At 35.1% G+C, this 15,851-nt stretch overlaps 1 protein-coding gene across 1 annotated transcript; it reads left to right on the forward strand.

Moving 5' to 3' along the window:
• Positions 1-15,072, forward strand: LOC129001562 (mitochondrial import receptor subunit TOM20 homolog B-like). Its single transcript, XM_054428892.1, has 4 exons — positions 1-329; positions 9,619-9,722; positions 10,613-10,786; positions 14,039-15,072. The coding sequence occupies exons 1-4, from the start codon at positions 197-199 to the stop codon at positions 14,096-14,098; spliced, it is 471 nt and encodes a 156-aa protein (XP_054284867.1). The 5' UTR covers positions 1-196; the 3' UTR covers positions 14,099-15,072.
• Positions 15,073-15,851: the final 779 nt, after the last annotated feature.

Raw genomic sequence — 15,851 nt, forward strand, 5'->3', positions numbered from 1 at the left:
CGAACAAACACCCCCTTTTGGACTTTCAGACTACGCTTAGCGTGTGGTGATATTTTCGACGATGTATTTAAATGTTATAAATTGTTATTGTATTAACTAGATTTGATTTTTTCTGAATTTTGGAACAGTGTTTAATATCACAGTTTTCCTTTTTACCAGCTAGAAGGTCTGAAGTCTGAGTAAAAAACTGTAGAAAATGACAATGATTTCGTTGAAAGCTGCACTTGGCCTTGCAGCAGGAGCTTCTGCAACTCTTTTTATTGGATATTGTATATATTTTGACCGGAAAAGAAGAAGTGACCCCAACTTCAAGAAGAAACTTAAAGAAAGTAAGTAACAAGATTAGAACCTAGCCTAGGCCTTAAAATAAAATATTATTTATTTAAGCTATCATAGGCTAAGTTACCTTGGCGACATTGTAGACCTCCTAATATCTAATTGGCCTCTTGAAAAGTTGATACCAATTTAGGGAGTTAAACCCCTCTAGTAATTGTTGTAAAGCTTCCATACTGGTATAGGAAAATCCTGAGTTATTAAAACCCAAACACAGGCCTAGGCCTAAGTATGCCTACATCATAAGGTTAGGCCTCTATGTGTACTTAAATTTTCTAGCTTTATCGCTGAAATCCATGTCAGGCCCAAACATGGTTGCCACCCGTCCCGATTCTGCTGGGACAGTCCTGATTTTGGTTCCTTAATGCCCGTTTTTAATTGTATGTTAATCCTGGAGGGAGGAGGGCAATGTCCCGATTTTTTCCTCACCAAAGGTGGCAATCCTGGGCTCAATATCTAAGGCTACCTAAAGTAGCATAAGTTATTTAGCCTAGGCTTGAGTTATTTTTGTAAAACCTAAGTTAGTTTAGTTTAATTTTTTTACAAAATTGATAGGTAAGTTAATCTGACTCCATCATAGGCTTAGACCAAAGTTACCTACCTATAGCCTATTTGTAAGTTAACCCTCAAGCTGGCGGTCTTTTTATGCTGTGGTGGCAAGGGTTTTAATGGGTCGCGCAACATTTTTTATAACACATTTTTTAAACAGTAAATAAGATTGTAAATATATTATATTATATATCTTTTTTTCCAGCATAAAACAAGGAATAATATTATATAAATTTTATATAGGCCTAGACTATGAAATTTTGATTTACAAAAAAAATTGTATATTTACTTAGCAGAATTTTTTTAAAATTTAAGTTATATGCATATATATTCCGTTCAATAACTCAAACCAATAAACTGAAAATAATTTTTCAAAATATACAAATTGTGCACAATTTCATGAGGAAGAGAATGATATATAGAACATGTAGCCTATGTTCCTAAAAAAAAAAATACTTATAACGGTTTTTATTACTATATACACATTCGTTGTACAACCTGCACGAATACTTGAAGCAAAACGTTCAGGTCTAACTTCATACAAGAAATAATTTATAAAATACTCAAGTTATATTACATACCTAGATAATCCCAGGAATGGTTGCCTGTAGAAAAGCCACTGTTTGTTTTTGGAATTTCATATACACACTATTTACATAAGTTTATTTACACATGTACACGTATCGGTTACGTCACTCATCACTCTCTTCACTCCGAATCACTAGAATGCCTTCTCTTCCTGCCCTTTTTTGTAGGCCTGTAATAGTGGTCTAGAAGGTGATAACAATTCTGGTGAATTCCCCCATTACAGCCAGGACACCAATAGGTGGTCTTTCTTTTTATATTTTTGTCCAGACACACCACACACAGGCGATTGTTCTCTCCAGGTAGTTTGGTCAACTCATGTCTCGAGGTCCAAGGACATCACCACCTGGACCTGGTACATTATCAGGCTGGGCTTGGTCAGTGGACAAATCCTCTATGATGTTCATCAGAAAGTCCCTGTGATTTTTCATGTGTTCTCGGTCGGTGTTGGCTTTGTACAAAATGTACACATTGTGAAGCGCCATATCTAGAAAATTTGCGAACACTTTTTTCCAGTAGCGTCTAGTTGGCCTGTCACAAGAGTAGTGATACATGGTCTTATCCTTGGTATCAACCCCTCCCATGTGAGCATTGTACTTGGCAATAAGTACAGGCTTTACAGCCTCTCTTCCACCTTTGCTCCTGACAAGCTTGGTTTCGGCTTGGCACGCCGTTGTCAGACAATAAACTGGTTTACGGGTTTTCTTTTCTTTAAATCCAACAAGAAGGATGTTATTTTTCCTAAAGTAGACAGTCCCTCTTACTTGAAGTTTCCTCTGCAGCAGATTTTTAGATAAGCCCTTTGATTTCTTTCTAACAGTGCCTGTCAGGTAGGTGTTTTGATCTAAAAGTGCTTGTGCCAGAGGGATTTTAGTGTACCAATTATCGGTAAATAAATGGTACCCTTTACCGAGGAGATTACATTTTGTAAGTAAATCCAAAACCACCTTCTGTGCTAAGGGGTCATCTCCATCTGACATAAAGTCCTTACCGCTGTACAGTTCCGAATGGAGGACGTAAGAGGTTTCGCTGTCACAAATTTCGAATTTTTTTATGCCAAACCTGTTGTGCCTCTTGTTAGGCATATATTGTATATAAATACATCTGTTCTTCATCCCCACTATGCTTTCATCTATGCAGATAGGCTGTTTTGGCACAAAAATTGCTTAAACTTACCATTTAATTCGTCTATATATGGCCTAATTTTGTGCCAAGGGTCGAAATCAGGTTGTCCGCGAGGAATCGCTGGTTCACAGTTGCAATGCAGCATAGAACTGATGAGCTGGAATCTTTTCAATGACATCATCTCAGGAAAGAAAGGTGTTCTTTGAGTTTTAGAAGTGTCCCAATAGGATTCAATATTTTGCTTATGAATTAGACCCATATTCAACATAATTGCAATGAACTTTTTAATTTCTTTCACCGTGACGTCAAACCAAGATCTCAATCGTCTGTGCCTACGCATCCTTCCTGAATCAATAGCATTTTCAATGTTTATTGCAGCATACTTATTAGTTTCACGTACAATCATCCTCCATATGGTCTGAGTAAAAAATAAAAATAAATAAGCTAAAGGTGTAGAGTTACGCGGGGGACAGTTCTGAATTCCAGTGCATCCCTCCCTTACCAAAAAGTCTGCAACCTTTTCTTCTTCTGGGGGGGTAAACTAACACCCATCTTGGGTCATTAGAAATTGGTAAAGGCCTAGGAATATTAGGCAACATATTGTCAGCAGGCACAGCAGGTTCATTAGGACTAGGCCAGGCACAATAGGTGAGTCAGGCCTAACTGGCTCTTCATTTCTTACCTGAGGTTCGAAATCTGTATCATGTTCCCTAGTCCAATCTGATATTTCCTCCTCATTGGGCACATAGTTATCCGAGCTACCAGAAGAAAAGTCGGTTATGAACATAGGTTCATCATCACTAGAAGTTAGGGGATTGTCACTTGGAGTATTTTCGTCAGGTTCACTATCACTAGTCTCCTCGCCACTTAGAATTGGGTCATAGATCAACTCTCGTAATTCACTAGATCGGTCACGGTAGTTACGATCAGACATCTTGAAGTGAAATAAACTCACATTTCAATAAAAAATTAAACTTGTAACACCGAAATTAACCAAACACAACGCGAAATAAACAACAACAACAACAGAACAGACGCCGGTAACAAGCGATTGCGTCATTATGACATTATGACAATGTCGTCAGCTGATGCGTTATTTTCATAGAGTTTTAAGTTTTCCCGGTAATTATATCGACCTCCGGACCTCACGCGAAATTAAAATTTTTTTTTTCAAAATGGTCGAAATTTCACGCTGATTTCAAAAATGATTGTCGTTTTTTGTCGGAAACGTCCCGTTTTCCCGGAAAATGGGAAAAACGGGAAAAATATTTTTTGCTCAAAACCCATGTTGTGGGTACTCAAATTATGCGGAATTTCCTCCTGAACAAGAATATGTAAACTGTATTACGATCGGACCACTATTAAGTAAAATATCACAGAAAAACGGGAACATGGGGAATTTTTTTTGCTCAAAACCCATGTTGTGGGTACTCAAATTGTGCGGAATTTCATCCTGAACAAGAATATGTAGTCGATCGCTTTTAAGTAAAACATCACCGGACAGGTGAACTAACCTAACATAACCTAACTTAGGTTTAGGTTAAGTTAGGTTAGGTTGGGTTAAGTTAGGTTTAGGTTAGATTGAGTTTTGATAGGTTAGGTTAGGTTAAGTTTGGTTAGGTTAGGTTAAGTTTGGTTAGGTTAGGTTAGGTTTGGTTGGGTTAGGTTAGTTTACTTACAATACTCATGTTATTGACAAACTAACCCAACCTAACCTAACTTACAAACTTCGGTTAGTTTAGGATAGGTTAGTTTAGGTTAGGCTAGTAAACTAACCTAAACTAACCTAAGCTAACCTAACCTAACCAAACTTAACCTAACCTTACCTAACCTAAGTACGTAAGTTAGGTTAGGTTGGGTTAGTATATCAATAACATGAGTATTGTAAGTAAATTAACCTAACCCAACCTAACTTAACCTGACCTAACTTAACAAAACTCAACCTAACCTAACTTAACCTAACCTAACCCAACCAAACCTAACCTAACCAAAACTAACCTAGGAACTCAACCTAACCTAAACCAACCTAACCTAACCTAACTTAACCTAACCTAACCTAAACCTAAGTTAGGCTATGTTAGGTTAGTTCACCTGTCCGGTGATGTTTTACTTAAAAGCGATCGACTACATATTCTTGTTCAGGATGAAATTCCGCACAATTTGAGTACCCACAACATGGGTTTTGAGCAAAAAATATTTTTCCCGTTTTTCCCATTTTCCGGGAAAACGGGACGTTTCCGAAAAAACCGACAATCATTTTTGAAATCAGCGTGAAATTTCGACCATTTTGAAAAAAAAAAATTTTTAATTTCGCGTGAGGTCCGGAGGTCGATATAATTACCGTTTTCCCAAAGGCAACCAAATAGTTGAAATGCACATCAATCGATAGATTATTCATTTCTGAACCGAATAAATACTATATTAAGTGATATTAGTTTAATTTTCGTGCTAAAATCGGCGATTTCCGTGACTTCGGGCGCTGCCATTTCAGCCGCGGCGTAAATCGCCCGATATCGGGCGCATGCCAGCTCGAGGGTTAAATGTCTAACTTAGCATAGGTGTCTTAAATTTTTATGGTAGACTACTCAGTGGCGGTTCTAGGACCTTGTCAAGAAAATTTGGAATTTTCAAAGCCGTTTGATGACTTTCTAAAGCCATTTTTAACACCTCAAACCGTGCCCAATTGTCCATAAATTCCCATTTCACTTGTTGTTTGTCATGAGCAAATAGACATTTAAAAATTAAACTATGACGATTGCATTCATGAATTTCAAAACACACTGTAGACTTTGGCCATACCCTCCTAAATTTCTACAGCCAGTTTTAAAGTCTAGAACTATTTGCAAAACCTCCCATTTCCCTATTTATTTGTCATGAATAAGTAGACATTTTTAAAACTAATTATGACCATTACATTCATAAATCTCAAAACATATTGTAGGCTACGGCCATATCCTCCTATAAAAACTGTTTACTGACTTTCTAAAGCCATTATTAATGTCTATATCTGTGTCCAACTGTCCAAAAACCTCTCATTTCACCTGTTATTTGTCTTTGTCATGAGCAAGTAGACATTTTAAACTCAAACTATGACGAACTTGCATTCATGAATTTCACAACATAGGCCTACTGTAGGCCTAGACTACGAATCCATCTCCTAAAAGCCGTTTAGTGACTTTATAAAGCCATTTCTAACGGCTAGAACTGTGCCAAATTGTCATAAAACCTCCCATTTCACCTGTTATATATGTCATGCAAGCAAGTACACACGTTTTTTAACTTTACGTTTTTCTCCATTTCATAGATCTGTCACAATATGTATAGTATCAAATTCAGTAATAGCATTGACTATATAAACTTTAACACTAGTGTTTATATATATAGTCAATGGTAATAGGCTACAGGTGCTACCGCTGATGGCTGATTGATGCCTGTGTAAAGTTAGTGACAAGCAGACAATTTGACAAAACTAACTATGGAACATCAGGAAATCAGCTGTTTCCCCGTCCTCACTCGCGCGCTCGGCGCTTGCCTTTGCCCTAGCATGTCAACAGCTGACTGCTGTAAAAATTTGATGATGCTTACAACTTTCCATAGCGTAATATTATTTTATTCGTTATGATAGTGTCCACAAAGTTTATCTATGTGGGACTTAATACTACTCCTGCCATCGCTTTTAAGTTAAATAAAAATTACATTGATGTCTGTTTTATGGGATTGCGTATTTTAAGGATGAAATGTGCGTTTAAATTTATTTTTCCATGGTCCAAGGGGGGGGGGGGGCTTTAGCCCCTGTAGCCCCCACCTTGGAACCGCCACTGAGCCTACTTACCTACAGTTTCAGTATTGTGGGCTACCCTAATATCGATTGAGAATAGGCCTAGCCTATCGGGTGTAGGCACTTGACTGAGGCTGTAATCCTCTTAATCACGGTCGGTTGACCTGTCAGTTCTAGGTTGGTGTCGAACGCTTCGCATCATACCGTGCATAGCCGAACTGTTTGCGGCAAATTGTTAGCTCTATCACCGTCCCTGTCTTGTCAAACGTATCGTTTGTAGGGTAACTTTAATTAAATTAAATTTAACTATCATAACCTAACCGAACTAACCAAACTTGCTGATAATGAAAAAACGAATGAAGGTTTACTAATAAAAAAAATAGTTCTGTAAAACTTACATAAAGTAAAATTACATATGCCTAAAATTCTAGGCTATTTTTAATTTTGTAATTATAAAATTAAACTATCATAACCTAAACAAACCAACCAAACTTGCTGATTATGAAAAAATCGAATAAAGGTTTCCTAATCAAAAATAGTTCTGATCATAAAATTATAAATTCTAACAAAAGATGTACAGTTAAGAAGTAATCACATTCTAAGCGAAATCTTTGACAAAAAGTTTAACGCCTTCGGTGGGATTCAGAATTCTCGATTCCCCACCCCTCCTCCGGTGACCACTACCCTCAGGCCATCAATCAGGGGATCAACCCAAACAAAGATCTGGGCCGTTGTCCGTCTCCCTAGCCTATCTATTCGATTATAAGTTAAACCTTCATTTGTGTTTTTCATCATCAGAAAGTTTGGTTATTTAGGTTAGGTTTTTAACTTAACAGTTTATTTTTTAATTGATAATTAGCTAAATACCCCCACCACAGCAAACCTGCAGACTAAGCGAATTTCCATTTGCCTGATTTGACCTGATTTTCAATTAAATAGCTAGGCCTATTCAAATACACAGAAGATACACGGATGGTAACCGGATGTGGATTAGGGGTCCGGCAGTGACATCGCTGGGTTGTGGGGGCCCGGAACGCCATTACCACAACAATACGTTCTATAGCCATCGGTGTTCGTGGTGTATTGGATAGAGTGCTCGGCTGATATGCAAAAGGTCCCTGGTTCGAATCCCAACGGAAACTTTAAGTTAACTTTTTGTCAAAGATTTTGCTTTGAATGCCATTTCTTCTTAACTGTAGGCCTACCTCTTTTGTTATAGTTCAAAAATTCTAAAGCATAAATGCCAATAATTTTAAAATAATAAATACATACGGTAATTTATAAATGCCAAAGCATTTATTATTTTGTTTAATGAACAGATGAATTTAACCTTCATTAGATATTTTCATTATCAGCAAATTTGGTTGGTTAGGTTATGACAGTAACTGCCGGACGGCTAATCCACGTACTATGACAATGCGGTATTGTCCTTGGCATGGCGGCTTCACGTTGGATGTAATATGTTAACCAAGCCATTTAAATAAACTTCTTGAGAAAAAGTCACAATAATGTTCATATAGCCTAATCCGCAGCTCGAGAGGACCAAAAATGAGCGGTGTAGTTAGGGCCTATAATATAAGAGGAAAAATACACGGTTTTGGTATAAAGAAGTTTAATTTATGAGAGAGAAAGAGGGTAGGCCTACATGTTTGTAGAGAGGTGATTTGTGATGAATGAATGCAACAATGAGAATTAACATATGATGGGATTACATATATGGACTGTTAAAACAAAGACATATAATATTCATCATATCAATCACATGTTGTGCAAATAGAAATTTACCATAAAAAATAACACCAAGATCTTTAAACACTGACTTTCTACATAAGACAACACCCATCCGATTCACACATACATTTTATAAGGAAAGTTCACAATAGTTTGGCTATAACAGCAAATTTTTAACATGAAATAATTAATGTATTGTTTTTACTCCAAGCAATTAGTTCATCAATATCAGTTTGTAGGCTAGCTGTTAAAAATCCAAGATGTTGATAATATTTTTTAAATTTTTAAATAGTCAGCGACTCAGCGTACATCAAAATTTTACTATGTTTTACATTTCTGGTTATATAATTTATACAGACTATGAATAGTTAAGGCCCTAAATTTGAAACTTGGGGTAGGCCTACAATTTGTTTTCATATAGACTATAGTAATGAAGCTTAGACAGAAACACTAAGTGATTAACTCTATCAAATGTTTTTTTTTAATCGGCGTACACACAATCAACCTTTAATGTTCTGATCAATAGAATTTATAATGTAAGTTACTGAAAAAATGTATTATATTTGAATTAATTGATGGACCAGGAAAACCTCCCAAGTTGATGAGGAGTGATGATACTTGATACATGTCCGAGCAATCTGTTGTAGGAACATTCTCTCAAAGATCATAGCTGGAGAAGATATAACTGCAATTTTCTTATATAATTTTGAACACTTTTTTTGGAATTGCTACTACTACTGTACTTTTACAATCTTCCAAAATGTCTGGAAAACAGTTATTCTTCAATGAGAGATTGAAAATTAAGTGAAGTGGTTTCACTTAAACATCAGCACAAGATTTTTAAACCCCATACAAGATTTTTTAAACATTAATAAATAAGGAGAAATGTTATCTGCACCTAATGATGTTTTTTATTTTAGTTTTTTCAAAGCTTTAAAACTTCTACTTCAACAATCTCAGATTATCAATGAATTTATATCCTCAAAAACTTTTGAGCAGAGCGCCTTGGCTTACAAGGTTGGGTTGGTAAACAGATTGAAAGTAATTAGCCAGAACCTCATCTATCTTATCATTTCCCTCAATTTCCTTATCTTCATGTTGCATCCTGGACCTTTATCACTTGCTCTCAACTTCTTTATAACACCCCAAAATGATTGTGGGTTATTAGACAAGTTAATTTTATATTTGTGATATATGCATCATAATCAGTTTTTATTGCATTTTTTTCAGAATGTAATTATTTGAACTGATCTCGAAGATGATTCATATGATATTTTTTTAAACGGTTGCAAAGTTTTTCTTCATTTTTTATCATTAATTTCATTTTGTGAGAGAACCATGAGGGGTGCTTGGCTCGGTATTTGGGGCATCTTGCTGGAACGTGTGTGCGCAAATCTCTTTTGAGTCCTCTTCTTTCTTATTATTGGATATAACTCACCTCATATAAATCAGCAAGATCTTGCTTGATTTTCATTATATTAAGCTTATGCATAAACTATAACAATAACTGGTTACAGGAAGAACAGCGAAAAGAGAAGCTGCATTGAATGCAAAGAATGGCAAAACAAAAATTCCTGATCTCAAAGATCACGAAGCGGTGCAAATGTTTTTCCTTCAGGAGGTAAGTAAACTTTAAAACTTGAACTTGTAACTTAGTGGTTTATTTTCTTGACCATTGTCTAGATACTCCATGGCCTAGTAAAGTAAACAAATATAATATGTTTGGGGTTTTAAATATGCATTCATTCAATAATAGTTATTACGGTATTATAAAATTTTCACTCCTAAATAAATTCATCGATAAAATAAATTTTGTTCAAGGTAATGTTTCAGTTTTTTATACAGTATAGGCCTGGATAATATTTAATGACACACGACTTTTCACACTGTTATTGAAAGCTTTTAAAAACATGAATTATAGCCAGTTCTTCCAAAGCTACGCTTTTGACCCCTGTTCTTTATTATAATTTAGGCTTACACACCTCCTTCCTTTTTGGGAAATCTCTCTTTACATTATAATATTTTCTAAGACCCCTAAAACGTTTTAAGTAGCCTATGCCAATATTATAGATTCAAGCAGAATAATAATTATTTTAGTTTAATTTCTTAACTAAATCTAAAAATTACTTTACCGGTAACCTAAGTTTCTCCACACCGACATAATCTAGGGTGAGGATTAGGTACATGTTAGATTAATAATTATTTCAAATCATAGGATGATTATAAGTTAAAATCTAAATAAAACAATAATTGACTTGCTGTATGCTTAAACGTTTATTATACAACTCAGCAAGATTTAAATCTACTAGATTCATGGAAGTTTGATTCATAGTAGAACCATCTCGTATACCTCAAACATTAATTTGCTTTTTAGTTTACATAAAATCCAACAAAATGTTAAGTTCTACATAGCCTAACTCCAAAGAATAGCTTTAGTTTGAAAGACGTGTCGAATTAGAGGAAGTTTACTGTGTTTGTTCAGTTAGTAACAACTGTGCATGTTTGATGCAGGTTCAGAAGGGAGAGGAGTTGCTGGGAGCTGGGGACGAAGAAGGGGGAGTTGAACACCTGAGCAACGCAGTCGCAGTCTGTGGCCAGCCTAATCAGCTGTTGCAAGTATTGCAGCAGACGCTTCCTCCGCATGTGTTCCAGCTGTTGCTGCTCAGACTACCGGCTGCCGGCCAGGTAGGAGACACAGCAAATTGAACAGGCCATTTATAATCAGTTCAAAATACTTACCTAAGTAGTCGCTGCAGTCATAAATAATTAATTGACTAATTTATTACACTGGTCTAAGGGTGGCCACAGACTGAGATTTAAGTAAACCAGGAATAATTAATTTGTTGTATCGGGAATTATGTGGGAATTTTGAAATTTTACTGGGAATCGTTAATTTGTTGTATCGGGAATTATGTAGGAATTTTGAAATTTTACTGGGAAAACTATTTAAAGATTATTCTGCGTTCACTGCGAATTTGAGAATATCTTCCATTGTCACGGTACAATCAAGAATATCTTCTGCGGTCTCAGTTACATCGTGAATATTGTCTGTTATTACAGTGACAATATGAACCTCTTCTTCAGTCCCAGAAAAGTCGTGAACATTGTCTGTTGTCACAGTGAAATTTTTAACGTCTTCCAAAGTCACAGTAAAATCAAGAACATATTCCGAGGTTATGTAAAAATCATGAACACCATCTGCGGTTACTTTGAAATCTTGAACGTATTTTGGCTACTGTAAAATCGAGAACATCTTCCGAGGCCACATCTTAATCTTCTGCGTCACATTGAAATAGAGTTGAGAAATACCCTTACTTTTCAGTAATAGTCAGGGATGTTTATAGCTTTTCGGTAATAGGTGGTAATAGGTGAGATAATACTACTATTTTTGTCACCTATTATTTCCCCTGCCAGTACATTTCAGCCGGTCGTTCCCTCTCTATCGTAGGGCTTTCTTTTGTTAATTTACTTCCTTTTACAAGCTTATTAAGCCCTTATAATTTTTACATTATCTGTTCGTCATAAGAACGAAAATAGAATATAATTATTAACTGCGAGACTGTTAATAAAATTGTCTGCATGTAATGAAATCGTTTTGTCAATCATATTGTTATTTATCAAAACACATAGTGAAGAGTACTTGTACTGGACAGACACTAACATCAACAAAGGAAGCCAGCAAGACACTGTTTACATTCAACGATCCAATCAATTACTCATTAGGAGCGCGGCTCCCTTGGTCTTTTTGGTCTAGTTTTATTACTTGACATTTCATTGTATCAGTGGCAATGCACTGTCATTAATCCCCCAACCACAGAAAAAAATAATGAGTCCATCTCAGTAAGCTATTACCTAAGGTATATATTATTTTGTGAGGCTCGCTATTAATAAATAGGGTTATAGGATCGTTATTTCACTTGTTACAAAAACAAACTATTACATAGCTCTAGTTATTAATTAATAGGATTATGGCAGCGTTATTTCACTTGCTCGGATGTTACAAAAATAATAGTATTATCCACCATCACTAAAAATTTTATATTTAATTGAAGAAATTAATAAACCATTAATTGCCATAAAAGCAATTGGACATCAATGATACTGAACGTATGACTATTCAGACTTTATTATCAATAAACTGTTACTAAGCGCTCACTATAGGTACATGATGAGCATTTCTTTACTAGCTTGTTCTAAAAGCTCAGAAGATGTTACAAAAATAATAGGGTATTCTCAGTAATCTATTACCAAATTAATAGGTGAATCTTCAGTAATAGTATTATTTATCCTACTACGTTTTTCATAATGCCCACCTCTACTTTGAAATCGTGACCATATTGGTCACAGTAAAGTCGTGAACATATTAGACTTTGGGCAAAAAACTAAAAGTCTTTTGTTGTCACAGTGATCGTCTCCCACAAGCTTGGCAAAATTGTGAATTTTTGATCATGCTCCTTCAGAAATACATTCCGTGGTTGCGGAATTATGTATTTGACTCGACCCGAGCTTGATCCGTACTGATACTCCGGCCAACTGTTAACCCGACCCAATCTTAAAATATCAGGGTCCCGCAGACTCTTAGTAAAAACGTGCACTAGGTAACGGGAATACCAGATTTTGCTTCCAGGAAAACTGGGAAAATGTTTTAATGTATTTCAAGGAGTTCTATGGCGACCCTTTGATATAGATCCCTGGCGTCGGGGTTGAGAACTATGGTCATCCTCTCCATATGACGTTAGTTGGGGCTTTTGCGTGAAACAAATCAACGTATTTGGGATGACCGTGAAATATTAACTCACGTTAATATTGAAAAAACCAAAAAATTATTTTTACCAAAGAAAGTTAGGACCAAAAAGTAAAAACAATTGTTTTAACGGTTTCAAATTTCTTAAGCATAAGAATCTATCTATATACTTGTTTAATACGCAAGCAGGTTTTTTGTGACAATTACTCCTCCGAAACTACTGAACCGATTGACATGTTTTTGGTGTCGTTAGAAAGAGCGTAACGTGAAGTTGTGCAGGAAACTTTCTTTCTAGGGAAATAATTTGAGAGTGAGGCCCTGGGGCCCTATAAAGTTTTGTATTTCTCCATAAGATTAACAAGGGAAACAAAAATTATTATAAAACTCCATCTGTTGTCAGAAATTAAAAGTGAGAAGAAGAACATATGTTTATTGTAAACAGACCATAAGTTTGCTAATTTAACAGTTTGCTACAAACATTTACTGACTTGGTAGAAATGAAATATTTACTATTTAAATTTGCGTTGGCGTAAATATTACAATGGAAAAAAGCTAGAGAGCCTGATGGATAAATTGATATACTAAAAGGAAAACTCAATTAACACTGTGCTGCATTTCTTAGTAATCATTGAAAGAGCCGATTTGCAAACTATGGTAACATAGGAAAGTCATAGAACACCACCAAGGAGAAGAAATATAAATCATGTTTTTTTTAAAAATTTATAATCGTTATTATGGACAACCTAATGCGGCTATGAGTAAGGCTATTTGTAGAAAACGCTAAAAAACAAGATCAGCTTTAAAAAATGATAAGATTTTACAAGAAATGTTGATTATATCGATCTGTTAGGTACATCTTGAGTATTTCCATAATCTTTGAGTTGAACCTTTTAAAGTCATAAAAAATTATGACTTATTCGTTTTAAAATAACGCCAGTAATACTTAGAAATTGCTCGAATTCGAGCAACAGGAACACTAGTGTCTCAAAAACCTCTAGTTTTGAGTGTCATCTTACGTATAGGCATAGGTACACATGTACAGTATATGGCTTCTGAAGGCTTCACAATTGAAAGTGATTATGTAAAGCACCTGCAACTAAACTTACCATGATAACTGTAAAAATACAAAATTTTACTTCTATATATTATGGAAAATAGTTGTATTTATATAAAAATGCTCATATTTTTTGCAGAGATTCATGGCGCAATCAACTGCCTCTACTGCCACCGTAGTTGATGATGGCGTTGACTAATCTAAACAACCTCTCCACGTAGTCAGATCATTCAATGTCTTTAGACTCTTATTTCTCTTTAGTATTCTTCTTTTGAATGTTTTTGGCATTACAGGCTGAGTTAAAAACATCAGTGATAAGGTATTTATTTTCAACTAAACACATTATCAAATGATAATTTTGTTTGTAAATTGTGTAAGGATAGTATAGTATCAATAGTTGTCGTTTAATTCCTTTGATTTGAATTTTGACATCAATTTATCCTCAAAGTGAGTTTTGTTTCTTCAGTTGTATTATTCAATATTTATATCTGTTAATGGATAAATGTTAAACCTAAAGCTGTTAGACTTGAACCTTGTAAATGCTTAACACCTGTTCATTAACTAGAATTTAAGTAGGTATGATCACAATATTCTATGTAGGTATAACTTATACCAAATATTTAAACTGCTTGAGTTTACATTTAATGTATTGTTGCTGAAGTCAGACATTCTTACTTACATTCTTGGGTCTTTATGTCTTGAAAATTCTGCTCTCAGGTCTTAGAATGTGTCTGCTTGTACAAATGTGAATGTTGTTACAAAAAAATATTCTTGATGGTTTGTAAATTTGTCTATAAATTTATTTTTATAGCACCAAAATCAGGAAAAATACAATAATTGTAAAATGCATAGGGCTTTAATTTGAATATTTTCGAATAGTGACAGAGGAACATTTGATTTAAATATTGATTGTTTGCTTGAGCTTTTTTTTCTTGCGCAAGTTCCTTCTCTAGCTATAAGTAAGTTCCAAAGAGTCTTTGCATCTAAGTACATTCTTGCATTTGTTACTCGTTAAAGCTGTGCAGAAAAGGATTGTATTTCTAGGCCTTGATCGTTGAACTTGTTATTCCAACTGTAAGGTGTATGAAAGTGTATATTTTGAAAATAAAGCTTGCCTAGTTGGAATTCCGATATTTTGTGTCTGTAGCTCAATATAGAATGATTTATTTTGAACATGTCTTTAAATTACCCTTTTAAGTTTAAGTTACGGTAGCTGTTTTGCCCACACTTGGTTCGGTAAACTTTAAAATTGTGAAATAAATGCATTACTTGTGAAATATAGCTGTAAACCTTAGGGATCATCATTGGAGGATAGAAATAAATAACCAATTGAATGCCCAAGCACTTAGAAAATAGGCAAGATGCCGCCTTCAACAATTTGTTTTGTCCCAAACGAAGTCATGTGCAAAGTCACGTTGTATTTCCTTGAAACAAAATTTCACTCTCTGGATGTCCACCCAGGGTGATGCTATTTAAGTATTTGGACCCTGTTTTAAGGCTGCACAGGCACTTTTCCGTTGCCATTACTATTCCTCTTTACATAATCTTTTCATTGGTATTTGAGACAAAGATTGGCCATATACCATATCGCAACAAACTACTTAGTTTAATAGTGTATGTCAGGGTCATGTGTTAGGCTAGTTTCAGGTTTTATAGCCACTTTTTTATTGTTACATTGTAATTGTTTTTTAAATGATTGTCATCATTTATCGGAACAGTGTCTTTATATTCCTCCTATCAGTAGCAGCTGATGTTCATATGTGGTGGGAGGGAACTGCTTATTTTTATAAATTAACAAAAGCCTACCATCATTCACGTTTGTCAATGGATAAACAAAATAAGGCTTAAATTTGTAATACAAACACACATACAATTTATATTTATTTAAACTTGTTTCTAACGCTCCTTTCACACTATACGTTTTCGCTCGTACGAGTGTTAATCGTGCGGGC

This window comes from Macrosteles quadrilineatus, unplaced genomic scaffold, assembly GCF_028750875.1.
Source record: "Macrosteles quadrilineatus isolate MER2022 unplaced genomic scaffold, UCM_ALF_1.0 Scaffold_8__2_contigs__length_117827958, whole genome shotgun sequence".
In the NCBI taxonomy this organism is placed as follows: domain Eukaryota; kingdom Metazoa; phylum Arthropoda; class Insecta; order Hemiptera; family Cicadellidae; genus Macrosteles; species Macrosteles quadrilineatus.